This window comes from Triturus cristatus, chromosome 2_2 (genome assembly GCF_964204655.1).
Source record: "Triturus cristatus chromosome 2_2, aTriCri1.1, whole genome shotgun sequence".
In the NCBI taxonomy this organism is placed as follows: domain Eukaryota; kingdom Metazoa; phylum Chordata; class Amphibia; order Caudata; family Salamandridae; genus Triturus; species Triturus cristatus.
This window is the reverse complement of record NC_140582.1, coordinates 631,724,008-631,748,685: the sequence shown is the minus strand read 5'-3', so window position 1 is coordinate 631,748,685 and position 24,678 is coordinate 631,724,008. Positions and strand designations below refer to the sequence as shown.

At 44.8% G+C, this 24,678-nt stretch overlaps 1 protein-coding gene across 1 annotated transcript in view; it reads left to right on the top strand.

The window, feature by feature from the left end:
* The window catches only part of LOC146862603 (kynurenine/alpha-aminoadipate aminotransferase, mitochondrial-like), an 829,492-nt gene that overhangs the window by 494,951 nt on the left and 309,863 nt on the right, over window positions 1-24,678 (top strand). The window contains exon 4 of the mRNA XM_085641832.1: window positions 23,450-23,618. Coding sequence (XP_085497958.1) covers window positions 23,450-23,618 — 169 coding nt within the window. The remainder of the gene's footprint in view (window positions 1-23,449; window positions 23,619-24,678) is intronic.

Sequence of the window (24,678 nt, the reverse complement as noted above, 5' to 3'; positions counted from 1 at the left end):
CCTCAGTGGCTGCTGTGGGAACTGAAGATGATCACCTTTGCTCCACTGACCTGATACAGGAGGTGTTACAGGGACTGCCATCTGCGAATGCAATCAACAGTGATGACCTCAAGAACTTCCGACCCATCTCCCTGCTCCCGTTCCCGGCAAAGGTCATCGAGAAAATCGTCAACATTCAACTGACCCGCCACCTCGAAGACAACAACATCCTGGACCCGTCCCAATCCGGATTCAGATGTAACCACAGCACCGAGACAGCCCTCATCGCCGCCACAGATGACATCAGACGCCAACTGGACAACGGTGAAAATCAGACCTCCTCCTCCTGGACCTGTCAGCCGTATTCGACACGGTCTGCCACCGCACCCTACAGACACGCCTCCAAGAAGCCGGAATCCAAGAGAAGGCCCTTGACTGGACCACGTCCTTCCTCTCCGGCAGAACACAGAGCGTCCGCCTCCCACCTTTCCGGTCAGAAGCCACCGACATCATCTGCGGGGTCCCCCAGGGCTCATCCCTCAGCCCGACGCTGTTCAACATCTACATGGCCCCCCTCGCACAAGTGGCCCGCCACCACAACCTCAACATCATCTCCTACGCCGACGACACCCAGCTCATCCTCTCCCTCACCAAGGACCCTCACACCGCCAAAACCAACATTCACGAGGGCATGAAGGCCATCGCCGACTGGATGAGGAGCAGCCGTCTGAAACTGAACTCGGACAAGACGGAGGTCCTCATCCTCGGACCCACCCCCTCAGCCTGGGACGACTCCTGGTGGCCGACTGCCCTGGGGACAGCACCGATACCAACCGACCATGCACGCAACCTAGGATTCCTCCTCGACTCCTCCCTCTCCATGTCCAAGCAAGTCAACGCCGTCTCCTCCTCCTGCTACAACACTCTACGCATGCTCTGCCGGATCTACAAATGGATCCCGACCGAAACAAGAAGAAAAGTGACACAGGCCCTCGTCAGCAGCAGACTGGAGTACGGCAACGCACTCTATGCAGGAATCCCAGCCAAACACCAACGGCGGCTACAACGCATCCAAAACGCCTCCGCCCGACTGATCGTCAACACCCCCCGCCGTAGCCACATCACCCCCGTCCTGAGAGACCTGCACTGGCTCCCCATCGACAAGAGGATCACCTTCAAGCTCCTCACCCACGCACACAAAGCACTCCACAACGCCGGACTCAGCTTCTACACCCCCACCCGTCAGCTCCGCTCCGCCAACCTCGCCCTCGCAGATGTCCCCCGCATCCAACGTACGACCGCCGGCGGCAGATCCTTCTCTTACCTCACTGCCAAAACCTGGAACACCCTCCCAACCCACCTACGACAGACCCAAGACCTACTCACCTTCAGAAGACTCCTCAAGACCTGGCTCTTCGAGCAGTAGCGGCACCCCCACCCCACCCCTCAGCGCCTTGGGACCCTCACGGGTAAGTAGCGCGCTTTACAAGTACCCTGATTGATTGATTGATTGATTGATGTTACCTCTCCCACACGGGACATATAAACATTTGGCTCTCCGTGTGACAGGAACAATTCAGCCCCTTTTCTAAAACAAGCCAAATTGGTATGCGAAAACATCGTTTTGTTTCATTTTACCTGCTCTCACAGAGCACCATGGCTTTCGGCGTGGTCAGGCAGTCTGACATATAGAGCTTTTTTGAATTTTAACAGCATCATTTTTACATATGCCAAGTTTTTACTCTAGTTTTATGAAAATGTGTTTATGCTTTTTATCAGGCGTATTTTAGCATTAGTTGCACTTATCGACCTTCAGATGAGTAGTGGGTGTTATGTACCCCAATATATGCCTAAATAGCTATATGACCTTTCACCTACATTTGTCCTACCTTGCTCTGCATAACGTTTCTAGTACTGACTAAAAGGTAGGACTGGGTAAAAACCCAGTTATGTCCTGAATAAATGTTGATCAGTTTTCATGAAACTAGCATAATTTATTATGCCTGAGGATTCCTAGAAAAGTCCCCTGCACATGACGTACATAATAGGATTAACATACTCTGTATAAAAGTCATGGTCATCTTCATCCTAGGGCTCATTTACATAATCATACTCACAAAATATCGATTGTGTTAGGAACCTATTTTTATGGTCTAAAAGAGCCATACCAACACTAGATAAACAGAGGAGAAGCTTCCACGCTGACACAATGCACTGAGGTCCCTACATGCAGAAGCTCTAGCACGCAGTGGTACGACATCCCTCTGGAGTTATCAAAGGAATATGTAGTCCTTCTGTTATGTATCCCAATATAGGCCTAAATAGCTAAATGACCTTTCACCTACATTTGTCCTATCTTGCTCTGCATACCAGTTCTAGCACTGAGCTTTTACGCAGTTATTTGCTGAATAAATATTGTTCAGTTTCCTTGAAACTAGCCTCATTTATTATGCATGAGGATTCCTAGAAAAGTACCCTGCATGTGATGTACATAACAGGATTAACATACTCTGTATAAAACTCTTGGTCATCTTCATCCCAGGGCGAAAGAGCTAATTTGCATACCTGCAGGTACTGATTTAGGCGCATTTTACATAATCGTACTCACAACATATCGATTGTGTTAGGAACCTATTTTTATGGTATAAAAGAACCATACCAACACTAGATAGACAGAGGAGAAGCTTCCACGCTGACACAATACGCTGAGGTCCCTAGCATGCAGTGGTCTGACATCCCCAGCAAGGTGTCCAACTCAAGACCAATATGGGGTCCTTCATTCTCTCTCATCAGGAAATGGGGTTCGCTTTTTCCTAGGGAATTCTTGGTTTTACACCCACATACATGCTAGGTACACTTAGGTACACATAGATGGGGTTTGCATCGCAGGAGTATGCTTGAATACTGTAATGTCTATATGCCTGCATATATTTACTGTTTTAGAACGATGGTAAATTTGAAATTTTATTTACTCCGTTGGTGCTTGTAATCTTATACATCTGTTTGTGTCTAATGGTTCTCACAGCCAACATGTTTTATTCTAGAATGACGCTGGTTCAATAAACGCTTATTGAAAAGGTCCCTATTGTTTATTCTGTGCATCTCTCTGAGATTAAATGAGCACGGTTGACTGAGCGAAAAGTAGTGTACTGTTTCCATGATCCCTGAAGGTTCAAGGGTTGTCATGTTCAATAGTTGCCAGACACTATTCGCTCCTTGGTATGGTTAAGAAGCTTATGGTAGCACTGTGAGCTAGCTGGTCTAAAGGCTAAGATATCCTTTGGGGGTGTCCGGAATCAGTCTGGACACCAATCCCTTAGTTTATGTTGTCTATGCGTGCAGATCCTCTGTATTTTTAGGAACTACATGACAGTTCTAACCATTTTCTGCCATATGCTATATGGATCTGAAAAGTGTTCTGAATAATGATTTAAAAAACATCTGCTACCTCTTGTGAGTAAAATAGGAGTTTAGCAGAAACAGTGTCATATATTTACTTAATACAGTTAACGTTAGATATACACTTGACTGACCAGGCTAGAAATTGACCTATATGTTCATTATCTTCATATCTTTTCTATGTTATGACTTAGTATGTCTCTAGAGGTAAATGTTCATGGAGATTATCTTTGGCTTGTGCCAACTCTGACTTAGATTCTCTTGCAGGGGAGGCTTAATATACTGCTGTTGCCTGATTAAGAGCTGATTGCAAATGCTGACTTTCAATCTTCTCAATCTGTCTCAAATTTAACTAAACACTATCACCTTGCCCCTAAAGACTTCCTTTAGGGCTCCCTAAAAATAAAACTCGGAGGCCGTGCCTATATTGCACTCTAAAATATCCTGTAAGGTCTACCGCATTTGGATGAGCCATTGCTTGCTAACTTGAGCAACAAATTTAAGACTAACAGTAATCACAGCACAATCTGAAAAAGGGTTTGTTATTATTTTTCTGACTGGGCTCTTAGAAGAGAGTATGAAATTTTAAAAAACGTACATTTATTTTTCACTGCTGCACGCCTATTTCTTCCATAGGATAACATTGGAGTTGCCCTATTACATTTTATAAGTGTAATTTCCAAATGGGGAGCGAGATAACCAGTTCATGTTTGGTTTCTCTGGAATCCTAATTTAAAATCCTAACTTATGGTGAACTCAGATTTTAAATTACAATTCTGAAAATACCACTTTTAGAAAGTTGCCATTTTCTTGCCTTAGACTTTTGGTGCCTGCAGCCTGTCTCTGTTGACATGACTGGGTGTAGTTAGGCTTTGCGCATTCTTCCTGGACAAACGCTCACAATGGGAGCTTAAATGGGAGAGAAAGAAGCTGAGCACAGCGTCACTTACACCTGAATTGGCTCTATCCTGTCTCCACACAATGGACTTCATACCCCCTGTAGTTAGTCTGGAGCTAATGTCAAGAAGGCAGTGTACCCATGCACTTCAAAGGCAGACACATAGAAGCTTCTCCCCACATCAAAGGCACAACAGACCTCAGACAGTTCACTAATGGAACTGTGAATACCATGCAGGGAAGAAGGACTGTTGTGCTGCTGAAAGGACTGCCACTACAATGGACTGCTGATCTGAAGGACTGCTGCCCTGCTGTGTTGATCTGCTGCCGTCTTGCCTAGGTGAAAAGGACTGGACCTGCACTTCTTGAACTCAGAATCCAGAGTGGCTCCAAGGGCGAGTTAGCTGGCCTCCTGATCTAAAGGCTCAGGGACACAATAGGCTTCCAACAGCCTTGCACTTTCACCTGGACTCTGCCATGTGTGATTCTACCCTGCCAAATAGTGCCAGCCCAGTCCTGGAAGTGGGCTTAGGGCGCTTTGTCAGCCTCTGTGGAATCAGCGGAACTGGCATTATGCAGCATAAACCCGAGCTGCAGCATGGATTGGACTCATTGCAAGGATCTTCATCACCTCCTCAGCCTCATGAGAATTGCCACTGCGCCACGCATCCGTGGTGCAGATCCTTGCATCCCTCACTGACGGCAATATCGCTGATGACACAGGACTCCGCATCGCATCCTTGTGGCTCCTCAGACCTGAAGCATCACCCTGACAGTGCGCCGCATCCTTGACGCTGGACTTTGCATCGCAAGCCCCATCAACAGGATCCTTGACGACAATGCAGCACCTCCCATCACAGCCTCACTGCACCTCGGAATGGACTCAGTGCTTCAGCTGCGCAACGCATCATTGATGCGGATACTCTCAACACTCAACAAACCTGGATTTAAGGTACTCTGTTGAGCTGGCCTAAGTGGGTCCTTGTAACCAGCCCACGCTCCATCGCAGTCAGCCTTAACTTGAGACTTTGTCCCAGTCATGCACTGCCAGATTTCCACAGTTGGCGCTTTGTGCTTTTTGTTTTGCTATTTTCACCAAAATCTTTAAAACTGCATATCTCCAGTTCTACTGATTGGGTTTTTGTTGTTTTGGTCTTGCTCAAGTTAATGAGGAGAGTTTTATTTTTCAAAGGTGTGAGTTCCTTTTTGTGTGCTGTTTTTCACTTTATTACTGTTTAAAGTTTTGCCCAAATACACATTGCTTGACTGCCCTGTGTGTGCCATACTACCCGAGAGTTGATCACAGGTCAGTTCAGAGTTTTGGCTTGTGCTGTGTCCATTCCCCCTGCTCTTGCGCACAATGGGCTGCCATGCACCAATGCAGGCACCCTTTCACCAAGGTGCAAGGGTGTCTGCATTGTAAGGGTGATTGTTTTGTGAAGAAAGGGACATCTTCCTGCACAAAAACAAACATAAGAGGTGTTTTCCTCGTTCTATGTGTGCTGAATGCAGCAAACATAGAAAGATGAAAAACGAGGGGAAATAAAGTTATTTCTCCTGATTGCGCCTCTCATGGAATGCGCCTTTCACACAGAGTAATGCATGAAAGGTGGCCATATTTACAAGCCCATGAAAAGCCACGCAGGATGACTTTATATGGCCTTGTAAATATGGGCAGGTACACTGCGCCACTGGTGCATCCAAAAAAGAGATGCACCAGCGGCGCTATGGGATTATAAATAAGCCCCTGTATTTCTCCTGCCTTTCTCATCAAAGTTGGTCCCCCTGAGGGAGGAGCCAATGACCAGGTGCCTCTAGAATCCCCATATTCGGACATAGTCCAACTTTAAGGAACCAACACAACTTAGCCATGACCTGAGGATTCCCTTCCTGGACACTTCAACCCATTTTCCTGACCTCCCACTCTGTTATTATTTGGCAATTACATTTATTTATTCAAAACAATAATGTAACAATAGTGTAAGGAATTGGGTTATTACTCAATTCCAAGGTCCTTGTCAGGATGAGCAGTGAAAGTCATCAAATAAACCTGTGCTTGATCCTCTTGTAGCTTGGCACTAAATCAGTGAGGCTTAACTTAGGGGCAATGTGTAAAGTGTTTCTGCACACTCAGACCATAATAAAGTGAAAACACCACATAAGAAAAATCCCAAACCAATTTAGAAAAATTAAGTATGTTTTAATAAATAATTAAATTAATGAAATGGCACAAAAAGCTAAAATCCAATAGGCAGAATGGGAGTTATGAATTTTGAAAGCTTTAAGTAAGATAGCGGCAAGAAGCACAAAGTGCTAATCGCAGTCAAGTCATGTCAAGTCAAGAATACCTTTATTTGGTTTAGATAAACCATAAAAGTATAACATACATACAAAATTTGTAAAATTTACATTGTCTAATTAATACAATAAGATGTCACTTAACTCAAATACTCCACAGTTTATAAAAGAAATTTAAAAATTCAAATTTTTGTAAAAGGGAGAAGCAAATTTCATTTACGTTTCGTACTGTTTCCTTATTAAAAGTGTGATCCTAGTAAAATGTAGTACTGCAGTGCAAATAGCTTCAGTAGACAAGGAACATAGGAGATTAAAACCTTCCTGGTGATTGCGTGGGCGAGTTTCTCTTAAGAGTGGAATAAGGAACCAGGCCCTTGGTTCCTTATAAAGTGTACAGAACAGGGTAAAGTGCAAAGTGCTTTGTTGTGTTCCAAGGGCAAGGAGCAAGGTTATTGCACGATCCAGCCTATTTGGGAAAGGCCACTAAAAAGTGCAATGTGCAAAGCCTAAGTCTAGTTAAAAGAAATCTAAACTGCGCATTTGTGGTAAAAGACAAGTAAAATTGTTGATGTAAAAGGGGCTGGTCAATATGAGGTTGCAGCCCTGCTAGCCGCCAGCGATTGTCGAGCTCACCAGGACATGCATTTTTTTATGATCGATTTCATATTTGTATCTATGCTGTCAGGATTATCGTCATAGTGCCATAGGCCTATCTCATAAAATGTTCCTTTCACATAGCGAAGCCATGGGATAGCCTTGGCATTATTCAGCATCATGCAATCCTTAATAATTTCCCTTGTAAGCTTTAGGTCTTCCGACAGCCAGACTTTGGCCCAGAGGATCAGTGGGGCAATATTAATTCGGTCAGCAATAAAATCCACCCCTACCTCAGAGTGCCAGAATGCTGTGGGGGCGCATTTTGGGATCATCAACAATCTTTTTAAAAACTTGTTTTCAAGCGTTTGTAGTTGTGTGCTTTTACAGTGTCCCCATACTCCCGCCCCATATGTAGCAGTAGACAAACATTTTGATTTATATAGGATCAATTCCGCTACTGGCTTGTGGCCCAACTTACATGCAAAGCACAAAAGACCTTGCACAACACAGCTAGTGTTCAGCACCCTAGACATAATAAGATGTTCCCAATTCAATTTATCAGTAAAAATCTTCCCCAGGTAGTTAAAATTTGAGACCTTGTCAATTGTCTTATCCTTTACCATAAATTTTCCAGATTTAGTGTGACTAGGACCGCAGACCATGATGTAAGATTTGGTAAAATTGACCTTTATGTCCAGGGCTAGCATAAAATCAGTAAAAGCATTCAGGGACTTCTGGAAACTATTAGCAGTTAAAGCCGTTAAAACCGTGTCGTCCGCATATGACAACAGCGGAATCGGCTTGCCCCCAATTCTGGGGAAGTCTAACTCCTGATCTATTAGGGCTGTTTCTAGTCCGTTTGTGTACAAGAGGAAGAGAAAGGGGGCCAATATGCACCCCTGACGGACTCCCTCCGTAGAAACAATGGGCCCCGTCCTCTCGCCCCAGGGCCGAATCGTACGGCTACCATGGTGGATGCGTGCAGCCTACGCAAAAGGGTAATGAAAGGCTCCTCAAAACCCATTTCCCCTGTTGACCGTATCAAAAGCACTGGACAAGTCTATGAAGGCAAGGTGTATTGACCCTTTCCTTGCATTCATTAACTTGCCCATGATCAGAGCCAAGTTGAGGTACTGTTCATTTGTCCCCATACCTCTTCTAAAACCATATTGGGTTTGGGACATTAGCCCTTTGGAGTCTGCCCAGGTCTCAAGACAAGCTAAAATCACCCTCCCAGCACCTTGACGGTAGTGTCAATTAAGGAAATAGGCCTCTAACAGGCTGGGTCTTCTTTTTTTCCCTTTTTGTAAACAGGGACCACTATATCCTCTTTCCATGATGCTGGGATAGGGCCAATTATTACTGCTCTGAAGACGTTCGTCAGGAGGGGTGCCCAAAGTTAGAGATTGCTTTTAAACAAATCAAGGGGTACCCCATCCGGCCCTGGGGCTTTTAGGTGTATCCCTTTCATGAGGGCATCCTCGACCTCACTCGCTGAAAGGGAGGCTCTCAAATGGTGTGCAGTCATTAGATTTAGTGAGACCTTCTGACTTATTTCCTGGCCAGTAAAACCATTCGGGTTGAATGTCTTAGTATAGTGCGATTCCCACACATTCCCAAGTATTAATAAGTCCATTCCCCTTGAGTCCTTTGAGAATAATGGGCGGTTTATTACTTCCCAAAAGCTCCTAAAATCTCTGAGTGCACTTGCTCTCTCTAGATCCTCCCAGGCCAACTTTCTCAGGTCTTGCTTCCTCTGTGCAACTCTAGTCCTGTAGGACTGTCTTGCGCTCCTGATTAGGGCTTGATCTCGAGGGCTTGTGTGTAATGCCTTCTTTAGGTCCTTTTGGGCCCATGTACACACAGCGTTGAACCATTTAGTCCCCTTAGATTCCCTTAATACTAATGGGTTTGTCAGGTTTCTCGATACGTCCCTGCAGATTCCCTGAAATCCCTGTAAAACCATTTCAGGGCGGAATCATAATCAAGGCATTTCAGGATGGCGCTTAAGTTTGCTTTAACAGTGCTCTCCTCAAATTGCGGGGGATTTATCTTGTTCAATTTCATTCTCACCCCTTGGTTTGAATTATACTGGAGGTCGCGCCCATCACCTTCCTTCTCCTGGGCAGTTACATGTAGGGCGTCAGTAAGGGGTTTGTGATCGCTAACATTGTTTGGCTCCACCTCAAAACTGTCCACCAAGAAGGCAGATTTTCTGGATATTAGCATAAAGTCAATAACACTTTCCCTACCTCTGCCCAAATAGGTGGGATATTGGGTTTCTGTGTTACTGACCAGAGTGTCAACGAAAAGCAAATCATTTACAATAATAATGTCATTTAGGGTGTCTCCCTGTGGAGTGTGTATAAGGTGCGTCAGTGGTTGACCCTCATACCTTGTCTGAGCTATGTCGACATAAATTGCAATTGAAATCTCCGACCCAATAGATACACAGGGGCTGCGACTTCCCCGCAATCTTGTCAATTTCCTCCTTAAGGTTTACAATAATATCACATCGATTTGGATCAAAACGTTATACCAGTTAATTAAAAGAGTCCTGACCTGAAACAAGTTAAAAATCAAAATCAATTGATACCATGGTGAGTTAGTAACAGACTTAACTTTAATGGACCCATATTTAAGAGAGATCAAGGTCGCCAGTCCTCCTTTCGCTCTCCCTGCAGGTGAAGCGATTGCACAAACGTTGAGGGAACAGTAACCATCTAATTCAATATTCTTCCTAGACCATGATTCCTGGGTACAAATAATGTCAAAGGCATTTACATACTTTAACCACATTTCATCCTCAAGTTTCGAGCGGATGCCTGCGATGTTACAGGAGACTATTCTAAAAGGTCGGGTTTTGTACGGCTTTATAACTGGGTCCTCCCTGTCACTAACAATATTTACTAGAGGCTCTGACAGCTTTTGTGGTGACCTGGTTGAGGGCGTGGAACCCCTGTAAGGATCAAGGTATGGGGTGTAGACTCTGGCGGGAGGTTTAGGATGATATTATCACCCCGTCGAGTTTGCTCAATGCCCATATCGGGCCCTCTCTTGTTCCCTTGGCTCCTGCTATGATCCCTTCCAGTACTCCGGGAGTTGGATTCCCTTTGTTCGCTGTTGACCCTCCTAACTTGACCACTTGCCTGTGTTTGCGGCACTATTTAATAATCTGTACAGTTAACTCTATCCCAATGTGGAACTGATGTATTAGCCTCTACACTTGTAGGTATTAGTCTGTCTATTGCTGACCTCTCACTCTCGGGAACTTTAAGGGTAGCATTTTCTCCCCTCTCTACCGGGCCTTTACCCAGAGAACACCTTGCTTCACCAAGCACCCTGGTAGTGACAGTAATTGGCCAAGCTGCTCCTCTATGCGGGCCAGTCACGATAAAATAGGCTCCAGTGTATCTGTCACTATTTTCCCAAATCGAGCTGACACCATGTCCACATCGGTCAAAGTTTTTGTCTTTGCAGGCCCGCCTCCCCCTCGGGATTTTCCCACAGAGACAGGGGGGTTTTGCTTTGTCCTCTTAACCCTGGGCAGTTGACCCAAAGTCGGCTGTTCAGTCCCAGTTGGCTCAATCGCTTCCTTTTTCCCCCGGCTGCATTTTGGTCCCCCATTTTTGTTGATGTTACAGTGTCCATGCCTTTTGGCTCTCCACCCGGGGGACCCTGGCTCAGGATAATGATGGTGGGTGAAAGTGCAATTGGGGGTTTCTCTTGCCGATTGGGGGGAGGTTACAGATGTTATTTGCTTAGGGTCCTCAACGGTTATTAGGGGGACAGGCTGGGCAGAGTATGTATTCATGTCCACAGCTAGCTGTGATGGGGCCAACAATAACCGGAGTTCCGCCAATTCGATTTCTTTGTTAAGAGCCCCCACTGCCTTTTGTAGAAAGCCGTCTAATGTGGTGTCTGTGCATTTTGGTGTAGGCGTAGGTTTCTTTCTCCCCATCTCAGTGAGGAATGTGGCTTCTCAATATGCAAACATACAAAGTTCAACATTGAGGATAAGGGTTATTTCCCTGACCTTCCAACCCAAACCTGTTGCTTTTGTAACTTTATTGGTGGATCCAAGAGATGTGGCCCAGCCCGGCCTCTTCCGGCCGGGGACGGGCGCAGACGGGCCCGCCCTTGGCCTGGGCTTTGCCCGGGCATGGCCCGGGCACATCCATGTGCTGCGGGAGCCTGCACGTCAATTTAAAGCACCTTTAGGTGCTCCAAACCGCCGGCGGTGATGGCGGTGAGCGGCTCCTGCCGCAAAGGAACTCGGGCCTTGTAGTACCCCATCTGATCCCTCTCGCCGGGAACACGATTTGGTGGGAGCTGCTGCTTGCGGGACCCGTGCTGAGGGAGCCCGCGCCTCAATTTAAACCACCTCCAGGCGCTCCAAACAGCCGGCGGTGATGGCGGTAGGCAGCTCCTGCCGCAAAGGAACTCGGGCCTTGTAGTGCCCCAACTGATCCCTATCGCCGGGAAAACGATCTGGTGGGAGCTGCTGCTTGCGGGACCATAATCGCAGTCATCCGGTCACAGTGCACCGGGTCAAAGTCAAACGTGCAGGCCAATGTAGTGCAAGTTGAATAAAGAGCCTAGGTTCATCCCTGTGGAAGGTTTAACTACTACTTAGTCCAGTTCTATGCATGGTGTCTCAGTCAAAGCTTTGCATTTGCCGGCAAATGGAGCAGTTATTGGAGACTCGAAGAGCACGCTGCAGGTGAAGTCCAGAGTCTGTAGCTATGGAGATCATGTCAGAAGTGTTGGGGAGGATCATTACATTTAAACTTTACTGTCATTTGAAACCTTGACACTTTCTGAGAGAAAACTAATAAAAGTGCACCAACTACACGTTCAAGAACATGGCAAAGCAAGAGAATGTTAGTTACTGCATCGTTAAAGCATGCAGAAGAAGGATTAGATTAGATGTTGTCAATTGTATAAATAACATAGCCTGTGAGTTATTAACCAAAAGCACTATTTCTCATTTGCATGTGCTAGAGATGTGTAAATGGTGAACTCTCACATTATTTAGTTTCATCTTTATTCATACTTCATTAACATTTGTATGTGTATATAACAAGAGCTAGTCATCAAGATGTAACCTTAATATGATGACAAATTCAATTTAAATGTATCTTTTATGTATAAAGGTGTACATCGAAATAACAAAAGAAAGTAGGTGCTACTCATTGCTAATTATTGACGTCTTCATAACACTTTCATACATGTACTACTGTCCTGCACCTACAACAAATTTAATATATTAGGATTTTAAATGTATTTACACATTAGTATTTTTTAAAGCAGAAATCTATCATAATGACACATATTATTTGTAACCTTACTAAATGATTTTAAGTGCATCAGAATTGCATTAGGATCATTATGTCTTTATATTTCCTTTGAACGTATGCTTAATAATTCTTTATATTTCATGCTAAATTAGCTTGATTCAATTGATTTAATGTGGGCTTGACTGAAAATGAGAAGTCCCTAGACTTCCAGAGTCTACTGCTCATGAGTGAATTCCTCAGTACAATCAATATTGTGAAACAGTGTTTTTCTTTCCTGAGTTCTCATGTATTGTTCAAGATACTGTGCTACATTTTCTGATACAATCCTGAACAGCTGCCTGGAAAACTGGCTTCTTGAACTTGCTTATGTGCTCTTTCTGAAGGAGCATTGTTCTAACATTTCACATATTGGATTGCTTAAGAACTACAGGCCAGATGCATCAAGCATCTTTCTCCTCGCAAACGGGCGAATCACAGATTCGGCCAATTTGCGATCACAAAAAATGCTTTTCGGATGCAGCAAACACAATTTTGCAATTGGAAACTTGTTACCAAATCGCAAAATGGGTTTGCGATTGACTATTTGGAAGGGGCGTGTTTAGGGCGTCCCTTCCAAATAGCGAATCACAATGGTATGCATGAATGTTTTGCGACCGTGAATGAGGTTGCAAAAACATTTGCATTTTACCACCTACCTCAAGTAGGTGGTTACCCCTTCCCCTTTGTGAATGTTTGTAAAATCATTAGGTCGAGCCTAGCATTGCAGTGCATGCGCTTCTCGCTTTGCGAGGCATACAGTATTCAGTATAGCATGGAAGCTTCGTGGAAGCTCCGCCCACTCTCCGCCAATCTTTTTTATTGGGTTGTGTCTTAAATGCTGCCTTCCGATTGGTTATAGGCTTGTTAGTCCCTCCTTATGGCAGCCATGTCATGATTTGTGTCCTTCCATGGCTACTGGCCCCTTTACTGCACAGACAATTTTCTTCCTGTGCCCCCTTCCCGGAGTCCGATGCCTTTTTGCTCACCCCCCTCGTGCCTTGTCGTCCCCCCGCTCCCGTTTGCAATGCAATAAGTCTCGCGTAAATGCGATTCCTAGTGCATTGCAAATGCTTGTTGGGTCAAGCCAGCGCTGCTCTGGTGTTAGTTTGCTGTTTTGTTTTCCCTGATCCCTTTGTTTCCGCCCCCTCCCATTGTCCGTGTTTTCCATCCTCCCCCTCCTGTTGTCAGTGCCTTCTTTTTTCTAGCCCATTTTCTATAGTAGCCATGTATATAAATCATAAGCAGTCTGCAGACATGTCTGAACATGCCACTTGTACAATAATTACATTTTAGCATGTTGCTGATCTCGAGAAAAACACCAGTAAGTCCGGCGGAACAGTGCTACTTGACGAAAGAGGAAAGTGATTGAGGCGGGCGCATGCAGCCCTGGAAGATTTAAGCAGGGTCTGCTGTAGGGTCGGTGAAAAACATTCACAGAGGGGTTTGCGAAGAGATACAGCACCCCAGAAGCTGCTTGCAAACAGCAAGGGCAGATCGGAGATGTCGAGAGGAAGAGCAGCAGTACGGAAAAAGAGACGATTCTGGCTGGCGCTCTGGAGGTGCCCCCCTAATGTCATGGCAGGGCAGCTGTGGGTACCAGCTGCGGGGGCTGTCTACTGTGGCCGGATCGAGGAGGGCTTTTGTGAGGAGTGATGTGACCTGTCTACAGGAAGAGTTGCGAGACGCAGACCATATTGCATTTGCGGGGGGCACTCTGAGGAGCCCCATGTATGAGTTGCAGGAGGTCTCGTGGGGATCCCTGGGAGCAGTGTGCAGGCGGCCTTATACTTACAGCTTCAACAAGCTGGAGGAGGCACTGAGGTGTGTGCCCTGCTTCGAACCCGACTCCCTATGCCTTGGCATGTAGCCGATCGGTACTGTACAGGTAGGCTGTCGAGCGCCCCTACCGTATGTTATAGTACTGGGCGAAAAAAAGGCTGGTGTGGGTCTTATTGTTTGTTTTTCTCCTTTTTTTTAGCACATCTTGGGTTCGATTTGAAAAGAAAGGGTGGGAGCAGCAAGGGTGTGACCATTAAACTGAAAAAGTATTTTGTCGTAAGACAAAGCGCAGTCGACATACCCGTCAAGAAGCAGGTTGTCTGCAAGGGGATTTCCAGTTATAGTCCAGTCCTCTTTTATAAGAGCCACCCTGAGTGCAAATCAAAACACTCTAGTTTGAGATGAAAACCGCTGGACTCGAAGCGCCCAACTCGAGTTTTATCACAATATATTATCACTTTGTGCGATGCAATTGGTTTTTCATTCATTTTGTTCAGCACACCACATTTAATTCATATAAACTCGTGTTTCACTGATACGCACGTTTGTGTCCATTTCCCTTTTTAGGTCTCGCCTGAGCCAGCGCTTTAGCGCTGCTCTTGCGAGAGCTTTTGTAAAAGGGGGATCTGGAAGTGCAAACTAGTGCTTTTCAGGCCTCCAAATACAGTGCATGTGCGCCGGGCGTGCGCACCATTTGGCAGCCTGAAAAGCACTGCCTGATCAGTTTCGCGGCTGCTTTGATGTCCTCAGCGGCCACTGAGGACATCAAAGCGGCCGCGACACCATTTGCCACCCACTTCCTGCTTGTATAGCGCGGACTTTACCCGAAGGTGTCAGAGCGCTTCACAATAGGACATGATCAGCTGTGGGCTGTAACGTATGTTTTCATCCGCCGGGCTTGTTCTACTTTGGCTATGCAAATATCTGCTACCACCCGCACGCACTAAGGGAGCACCGCTTTCTTTTTCGGGACCGCGAGCACTATATTTTTTTGTTTTAATCCCCTCCTGCCACAGACTAGCTACTCTCTTCCTGTTGAGATCAGTTCACGTTCTGTCCTGGTGGGTGATGAGTGGACAAAAGACGAAAAACAAACCAATCAGGTTTAAAACTGTTGCCTGGCTCAGAGTGGCTCCCCTAACTTATAAACCAGGTGCAAATGCAATGCAAAGTGTGAGCTAAACGTAAATGCCTATTTGTGTATAGCCCCCAGGTTAGGCCGATCTGTGCCACAGGTAGATGTTATCTGTCCTGGATCACACAATGTCGTCACAGGGAAGTTGGGATTACAAGGGAGGGTTCCGTTGTTCCACGCTCTGTTGCGCGAAGCTGGCTTTCTCGGTATATTGTGACATATATTGTTTCGCAACGCAACGTTCGCTCAATGGCTGTGTTTTTACTCTTGCACGTACGCATTAAACAGCGCGGCTTGAAACGGAGGGGAGTGAGAGGCAGGCCCTTGAATGAATGAAGCTGCTTGCCTCTGTGCAGGTGGGTGTGCGCGCCCGCTGCAGAGTGGGCACAGAAATTTGAGTCCATGCGTGCGCTGCGTGAACGTGTTGGTGGCTTTAAGTCGTGGTGAATGCGTCTGACAGTGTGTGTGTCCCTTGTAAATATGTTGCAGAGTATGCATTCTGGCGAGTGTGTTGGCTAATGTGTTATTGCAGCGCTAAAACAGCATCCCGCTCTGAGGTGCTCAAACCGGATGAGCACGGCTTGAAGTGCAGGGCTGCGCCGGGATCCCAATCTGCAGTGCACAAACCTGTGAGCAAGGCTTGAAGTGCAGAGCGGCACAGTGAACACTCTCTGTGGTGCACAAGCCTGCTGAGCATGGCCTGAAGTGCAGGGCTGCGCCGGTATCCCAATCTGGGGTGCACAACCCTGGTGAGCAAGGCTGAAGTGCAGCGCTGCACACAGTGAATACGCTCTCTGGTGCACAACTCTCGTGAGCACGGCTTGAAGTGCAGTGCTGCGCAGGGATCCCGCTCTGTAGTATAGCAGGGAGTAAAGTGCAGCGCAGCCACATACACTCTCCACAAGATGATAAGGAGCCCGAATACATTAAAGATGATGCTCATATCAATTTCTCCTCTTACTAACTACAGGATGAAGGAAGCTAAAGTAAAAAATAAAAAAAAAATGCTTGCTGAATTATTAAAACTCGGCTTAGTACTTCGCTTTGAATTGTTGAACACGCTACTTATTTACAGTCGTTATAAACAGTTTCTCTTTTGGACACGTGTATCTAAAAGTTCACGCATGATGTGCTCAAAATCGATGTCATGTTTTTCATTCTTTTTTATTTTTTGTGAATCCGCTGCAACTTGCTGAATATGGCTCAAAGAAGAGAAATGACCCAAGAATGTGCGCAGAGATGTTTTGGCCATAAAAAGAGCTGATAGCCTCTTCAGAGCCAGTGTCTGCAAGGAACAATCAAGTGCCTAGGGACCCACGTGGATCAAACGTGCTTTTTTTCATTCCTACCTCTTTTATCATTATACGTTTTAGGTGATAGATCCTGTGAAATGTTCTTCAGGGAGTGTAGCACATATTGCTTCGATGTGAAAATGTTTACATCCCTCTTATCCACTAAGAATCTCCCCCAACCCCTCCAAACAACACAACAAACAAACTCAACAGCATATATTCGTCGCAGGATCGGCTCTTCGTTCCTTTTTCCTTCTTACGGTGCACACATGAAGAGTTATTGCATCACAACAAATAATACGGCCGAAGTGGGCAGTAAAGGCAAAGAATCCCAGTCGTTTTCTTTTGGTTTTATTGAAGAGTACAAACTATGCAGTTTTGGGCTTCCAGAGAAAAAAATCAAACAAAGAAAGCATGGCAAAAGAGTGGCTTTACTCAGGGCCTTAAGTGGGGGGGAAAGGGGCGGGGCAACCCCTTAAAGGGGCGTGGCCTATCCAAGTAGGGGCGTGGTCTAAACCAACTCGATTCTGCCTATTGCTGGAAGAATTGGCACCCCCCCCCGAAATATTTATTAGCATCCCCTCTCCCACCCTCCGAAATTTGCCTCTAGCTCTGTAAACTGATTATTTATACAATCAAAACACTTGTTATTTGTTGCACTTAAAAGCGCCATAAATGAAGTATGCACTGCCACTCTAAAAACAAGCTATTAATATGCATCTCTTTCAACCTGTTCATGACGTTGACTAAGTCATTGTCTTTTTCATATTAATGCCAGTCACATTTATACATAAGACGCCAGGCACGCATCGCCCATTGGGCTCACCGGGCTTCAGCCCCCCTCCCCCGTCGTGTGTGTCAGCCCGGCTGAGACAGCTTCCCGGGCTGGCGGCCGTCTTCTTGCAGCCACACCCGAGTACTTCACAGGTCTTTAAAAGACCCTTCACTTGTTAATGAGGCTTTGTTGTGTTTTCACTCCTTCTTAAAGCCCCTGCATCTTCACTCTGCATATTGCTGGATGAATTAGCCCACCCCCCCAGACATTTTTATCAGCCCCCCCGCACCCCCCCCCCCGAAATTTGGCTCTAGTTGCGCCTCTGTAAGACGCTGTCATGCCAGTGAAGATACAATTGTTCGCAGAAAATGCTGTGCCAGAGCCGTGAAATGAGAAATAAAAGGGTTCAGACATGTGCAAAAAAGTCCTGGGGTACCACATGTTTAGCCTGACCTCTTACAGTAAACTGCACTCAGTCAGCCCAGCTGAAAGTCCATTAAGACTCCACTCTGAAAGGACCATCATGAGCTGGAGGTTCAGGTTACATTATGCTCTGCCTTGAAGGGTCGCTCCTGCAGCCTGCAACCCCCATGCTCCCTCTGACTGGATCGAGAGCCATGTGGTGGGGCGGGTTTCATGATCCACATAATAATGACCAGTGGTATGAAAACTGTGATGTAGAACAGAGTGGGCATCCTACCTTGAACGTGGGTGCATTCCTCATCTGTGTAGTCCTTCATTATCAGTCCCTCTACCAGCACTTTTGTCTGATTTTGTTTAACAATCTAGGCATTGCTAAACACACTATTCACTCATAAATAAACGCAGACTCCATTCACAGCATGTCAAAGACCTTTGCGAGGCCTGAAAATAGAGCCCGATAGATACCCGTTTCGATGCCCCCTGAAAGTAACTGCCGGTGGACAGACCCGGCCCACTTAAAGCCCTGGCTTTACTGCTCTAGCGCTTGGGACTGAACACCTCTCCTCTATGCGCTATGAGCAGACATACTCGGGTTGGTCCTTGTGTTTCTAGGGCTTGGTGTGGACAGTGATCCCTCCCGTCTTCAAGTGCGGCGACAACAGACTGTGCACATACAATGCGCTCACTTCTCATCTGGGCATACTGTAGAAACCTCCCCATGAGTTCAAACTATAAACCGTGCAGGGGACCTCAGTAGCTCATGTGAACACCCCTTTGCTGTGCCCCCCCCCCCTTCCTCACCCCTTATCTCTGCTTGTGACAACCTCCCGTGTAGTTGCAATAAACTCTCGCAGCACTATGGGCTCCATGCGGCGAGAAGCCGCCAGCGCATTTGTCCCATTTGGTAGATTTACCGCGCTTTGAAAACAAGCATTTGCAATGCAATAGGTCTCGCATTTACGCAAGTTTAAGCAATTGGCATTGTAAATGACAATCCCTTTCATTTATGTTTTAAAAACCAAAACATAAATAAAAGGAATTGTCATTTACAATGCCAATAGCTCAAACTCGCGAAATGCGAGACCTATTGCATTGCAAATGCTTGTTAATCAGCTGCAGTGCAGACTTCTCGACTTGCTAAAACAGCCTTGACTTCGGATTCCTTGCAGGGGCCCTTGTGCAAGGAAAGGAATTGCCCCCCTCTCCCGGCTGCTGTTTGAACTATAAAATACAGTTATTCTCAGGGTTGATAGGCCCCTCTGAACTCTCTGGGCCCTGGTGCCAATGCAGCTGCTGCACCAGTGGAAGCCACCACGTCCCTGAGCCTGACACGGTCTGACATTTCCTGCTGTGGAGGGAGGAGGCTGGACAGCCAGTCCCATTGCAACACCCTGACTCTATCCTGGCCTGACTGAGAGCCATGGTGGCGCAGCTCCCTCGTAGATCCTCTCTCTCAGCGTTGCTACAATCCAGCACTACGGGTTAAAACTTCATCAATCCTAGCTCTGCAAGAGAAAAATATTTTCATCCAGTGCAAATGAACAGCCCTTCAGAAAAGGTATGTGGTTGCTCGGGGTCCGAATTGTAATCTCTTGACTCTGACGCATGGAAAATAGTGGCCGGGGTGAGGGTGGTTGAAGGAGCGTTCCTACCAAATATGCTGTCTATTCTGTGTATGGCTTATACTTTTGCAAAGTCATCAGGTCACTTATTTAAGAAAAAAACATTATTCTCAATTTGTATTTTACTAACCTACCTCTATAGTTATAAATGGTATCTCGTTTCTGCAGGCACTTGTTTTAGATGAGAGTAGTTTAAAGCTATGTGCAGTGCAGTTGAAACTCCCTATCTGCGCTGTTTATGTAAATCATTTTGTGTTTTTTGCTTTGTTTCTCGCTAATAACTTTCATAAAATCTGACAACAAACGTAAAAAGAGCCAACTCCGCATATTGTCAACAAATTGTCTGAATGTGACACATTCTTTGCACAACTTACAAGGGGACTCGTGTCATAAATGATGCAATCAGCCAGTTGGGACTTTAACCTGTAGCTGTGGGAGCAACTTCACCCTGACAATGCTTTTTACAAGTGTCTCCTGCCGCCAGCATGTAACTACCTTACTCTAACTCTTTCAATCTCTATTGCATACACTCTCTGTTTACTCTACCCTTAAATTATATATGCAAATAACTCAAACTACCTCTATATACCATCTCTCTCTCCCTTTCCATCACTTTCACACTCGCACTCTCTCACATATGTAAAACACATTTCCATTACAACGTTAATAGCTCTAACTCAAAAAAAAAAAAAGTGAGACGTATTGCATTGCAAATGCTTGTCTTTTAAGCATGGACCACTGCCTGCTCTTAAAAACTGAAAAGAAAACTTTTCATTTTTGTTTTTTAAACACATTGCATTTTCCTTTATGGAAAACGGGCTGCATTACCCCTAAAATTAGCTTTATTTAAAAGCAGTCACAGACATGGTGGTGTGCTTAGCCCAGCAGGCCACCATCCCTGTGATTCCTAGGGGGTCGTAAATTATGGCCTACCTCATTAATATTCATGAGGTAGGTCATTTGCGATCCCCTAGGAATCACTAAAAGTGTTCCACACACTTTCATGCATTCCGTTTTGGATTTCCTAATTGCGAATCGCAAAGATTCGCAGTTAGGAAATTGCAAAACGGTTTCTTTATGCATCTGGCCCTACGTAACTGTCCCACCTATTTTTCTACAATTTGTGTCTTCTTTATGTCGCCTGGCACACTTCCTATGTAAACTGACTAATGGACTGAGTGGTCTGACCAGATGAGGTGATTCCAGGGGGTGTTACCCCAGGAACTTCAAGAATATAATATTGTCCAATTTAGCCGACATGGGACTGCTTCTTCTTGTTGCCTGGCTGGAGTTAGCACTCTTGCTGGTGACGGATTCTTTGAAGAACTTTTCTTGGCAATCTTGAATAGCGTGTATGCGGACTCACCTGACTTCTTTTATGAACTGACGCATACACTGTGTGTACTGAGTTGTCTCTTCCTTCTTGGGAAACTATTTGATCTTGCATGTTTCATGTCCCTTTCTGAACTCTTGCACTTTGGTATCTTATTTCAGTTTACCTATTACAATTTTACTAAATTGTCTATAAACTGATTTACTGATGCACTTGTTTACCTTAAAATGTGATAAATTAAACTAAGCCATATGAACTCAGCTATCATGGTTTGCTTCTCTCCAAATGAATGTGCATTCCTAATTTGGGGTTACTAATGACTAGCAGAGATCACATTAGAGAGATCACGGAGCATCAAATACTAATGTTAGTATAGCTTTGACTGAACTCTTAGTGTGTATGATTTTAGCTCGCCTAGGTTTCTTCAGGAGATTTGGGCTTGCCGTGGTAATTTTTTATCTTTATAGTTTTGTTTTGAGAGTAATCTACATGAGTCTGATTTCTAGTTTGTAGTGCATTTATCCAAATCCTGGTCCTCATTGGTTGACTGATGGAACCCTTCATATCCAACCCCTCTCGGCACTATAAAAGATCCTTCGGAGTGCCAAGAGAATGGTATGAATCATTGGCAAAAACTAAAATGCTGGGCCTAGTATGCTACAGTAGGAGTCTGATGCAGGTCCCACGTTGGTCTTGCTAAAGTCCTCTCACATTTGTGGAGAGACTGAAGATGGTCTTTTTCCAATGCAAAAAGGTAAAAACATCTGGATTTTCACCTAAAGTCCAGTTCTTGCAGTTTGTACATTGGAGGAGCACATTTTGACATCAGCCAATGTTGCAGAACCTCATGGAGCACTTCTTGGGGTGTCACAATTCATTCCAGCTGAGATCAGTCGCTTGATACAGGCAGCTCCAATTGCTGTTGGTCAGCTGGGTAGTTACAGACAAGCCTCTAGAAGCTTGTTGTGTCATTGTAGCTCAAAGAGGAAATAGCCAACTGACAATTGGAGTTACTTCTGTGATCCTGGGTTGAAGGCAAGCAGGTCCAGTCTTCCTTCTTCAGATAGCAGGGCAGTCCATTTTCTGAATGTTCACAGGTCCAAGAGTGTTCTGATGAGAGGTTCTGAGGGAGCTACTTTTATACCCAGTGCAATCTGGATGCGGGGGTCACCATCTTTGTTTAACCCTAACTGGTACTGGTCAGTTCTTCCCTCTGCCCTGGGTTTGGATTCAATCTGCCCAGGGAGACAAAGGGTAGGCAGGCCAAAGTGTGAGTCGCATTTGCCAGTGACAGGGCAGGCAGCTTCAAGGGTAGCCTTTAGGCTACCCTTGAAGATCAGGAAGGGCTGAGTACAACCCATACTGCTAAGGATAGGAACACCCTTACCCACACCCAAGGCCCTTTTTTCCCACATCAAACCAAATGAGAGACATTAACAGTCACTGGACCCCGGACACCATAAGAAAGACAGAATTGGTTTAGGCAGGTAAATGCCAACTTTCTAAAAGTCCCATTTTCAGAACAGTAAATGAATATGCAACTTTATCATTTAAGAAGATTTAAAGATTTTACTCAAATGAGTGGAAGAAGTATTTCTCGATCTGCTCCCAACTGAAGTTATCACTAGCCTTGCTACAGTGAATAGCAAAAACGACTTTGGGGGATTTTCACTGCTAGAACATGTAAAACTTCATACACATATTCCAATATTTATATAGCATGCACACTGCCCTATGACCCTTTAGGGCCCACGTTAGTGATGACTTATTAATATTAAAAAGTAAGATTTAAGCCTAGCAAAAGGTTTATTTTGCCAGGTTGAAACAGCAGTTTAAAACATCACACACAGGCTTCAGAGGCAAGCCTGAGATATATTTCATAGGGTTATTTTAGTGGGTGGCCCAAGGATTGTTGCAGCCCACTAGTAGCATTTAATTTCCAGGCCCTGGGTACATGTAGTAGCAAGGATTTATAAGTAAATTAAATGTGTCAGTTGGGTGTATACCAATTTTATCCTGTTTGGAAGGAAGAACACAATCACTTTGACAGTGGTTAGCTGGAGTAAAGTGTGCAGAGTCCTAAAAGCCTACAAATACGGGTTCAGCAAGGGAAGGCAAAAATCATGTTCAACAAATAGTATTTAATAACCTATTTTGAAATAAATAGTAATGCAATAATAGTTATATTATTTTTTATTCAAAATTGGTTATTCATTATATAAAAATATGAACTACTCATATTTTTTCAACGTTAATTTATATTTATCTATATTTGTAACTATTTGAAATAATTTAAATGATTTTAACATTATTTCATATGGGGTTTTTATTTTAAGACCCTATCTCTATTATGTTCTATGGGACTGTGTGCAGTGCAAGTGGTTAGCAATGTGTAGTGCTGTAATCACTACAAAATTATACATTACTACTAAAGTGTACATTACTACAAAGGTCCAGTTTGCTATTTTCGAAAAAGAGTAAACGTGATCAAAAGTGTAATCTTATGCAAAAGTGCAATTTGTGAATCAGGGCCGAAGTGTACAATAATGTAAATCTGTTTTTTTTCTTCTATTTTTATTAGGTTTGCTTCACTCAAAATCACCACCATCGTTAATTAGTTTATGTGTGGGTGTACCAAACAGCAGCACGTTTCCATTCAAGAAAGCCAGTATCACCATGCATGATGGAAACGTTATCGAAATCGGAGAGGATTTGATGAAGATAGCACTCAATTATTCATTGGGTCAAGGGTACAGTACAGACAACCTTCATTATCTGGGAAAATAAGTTAATGTTGAAGACCACTGTTCTGAGGGAAAGGTATACTTCCAGAAAAGTCTCAAACTGGTTCTTTGGCCCAGGCATGGCCAACCATGAGTAGCCAATTGCTAATTTACCATCTTACTTAAGGCCTGATTTAGAGTTCGGAGGATGAGTAACTCTGTCACAAACGTAACAAATATCTCCCCGCCATTTTGCCAGTTCATTATATCTGATGGCATTTTTAATAAGGCAGACAGGATATCCATCATGTTTATGATGGAGTTAACCACTTGCCGAATTCTAAAACAAGCCCTTGGTCTCTTGGCAGGTGATTTCCACAGCTGTGGCTACCGTTGGCTGGGTTCCCAAGTGAAGAGGCTACACTTAAGCATAATCATTCCAAGTAAAACTACACCTCTATGGTACCAATTCAATGCAATGATGTAATATTGTGTTGAATCCTCATGGTGGCATCTTCTTTAGAGAGTTTGAACATGCTACCAATGATAAACAACAAACAAGGTTTCAGCCAAAGTATTTGAAATTGTAATATTTTTCAGCTATGCTGAATGGGTGCAAATTAGTCATCTGGTCTGCCAGAGGTTCTCAAATTTTAGCTTAGATTTTTTTTCCCAGCAGTAGTATTTCCATAATAACTTTGTGATCTAGCTATTGAAGACTCCGTTCATTTGTAAACACTGGCAAAACCTCAAGGGTTTCAAAGAAAGACTTGGGGAAAAAAATATTGTATTACAGCCTCCATTACGAGTGACCTGGTGTGGTATGCCTGGGGTGGGATACCTCTTCAGAAAAACTATGAATGTTCTGGTATTTCCAGACCCAAAAATTGCAGGGACCAGAAACACTGGGCCATTTTAATGGGTGTGGATTTGCGCCAACAAAAATCATGGATGGAAGAGGGGCAGGATCTGTGACCTGATGCACAGCTTAGCCTCCGCTCATCTCCTACAGCACCACAAAAGGAGCAGCCAGTGCTCCCCCAGAAAAACGACAACTTCAATACCCACAAAACGCCTGACCCCAAAC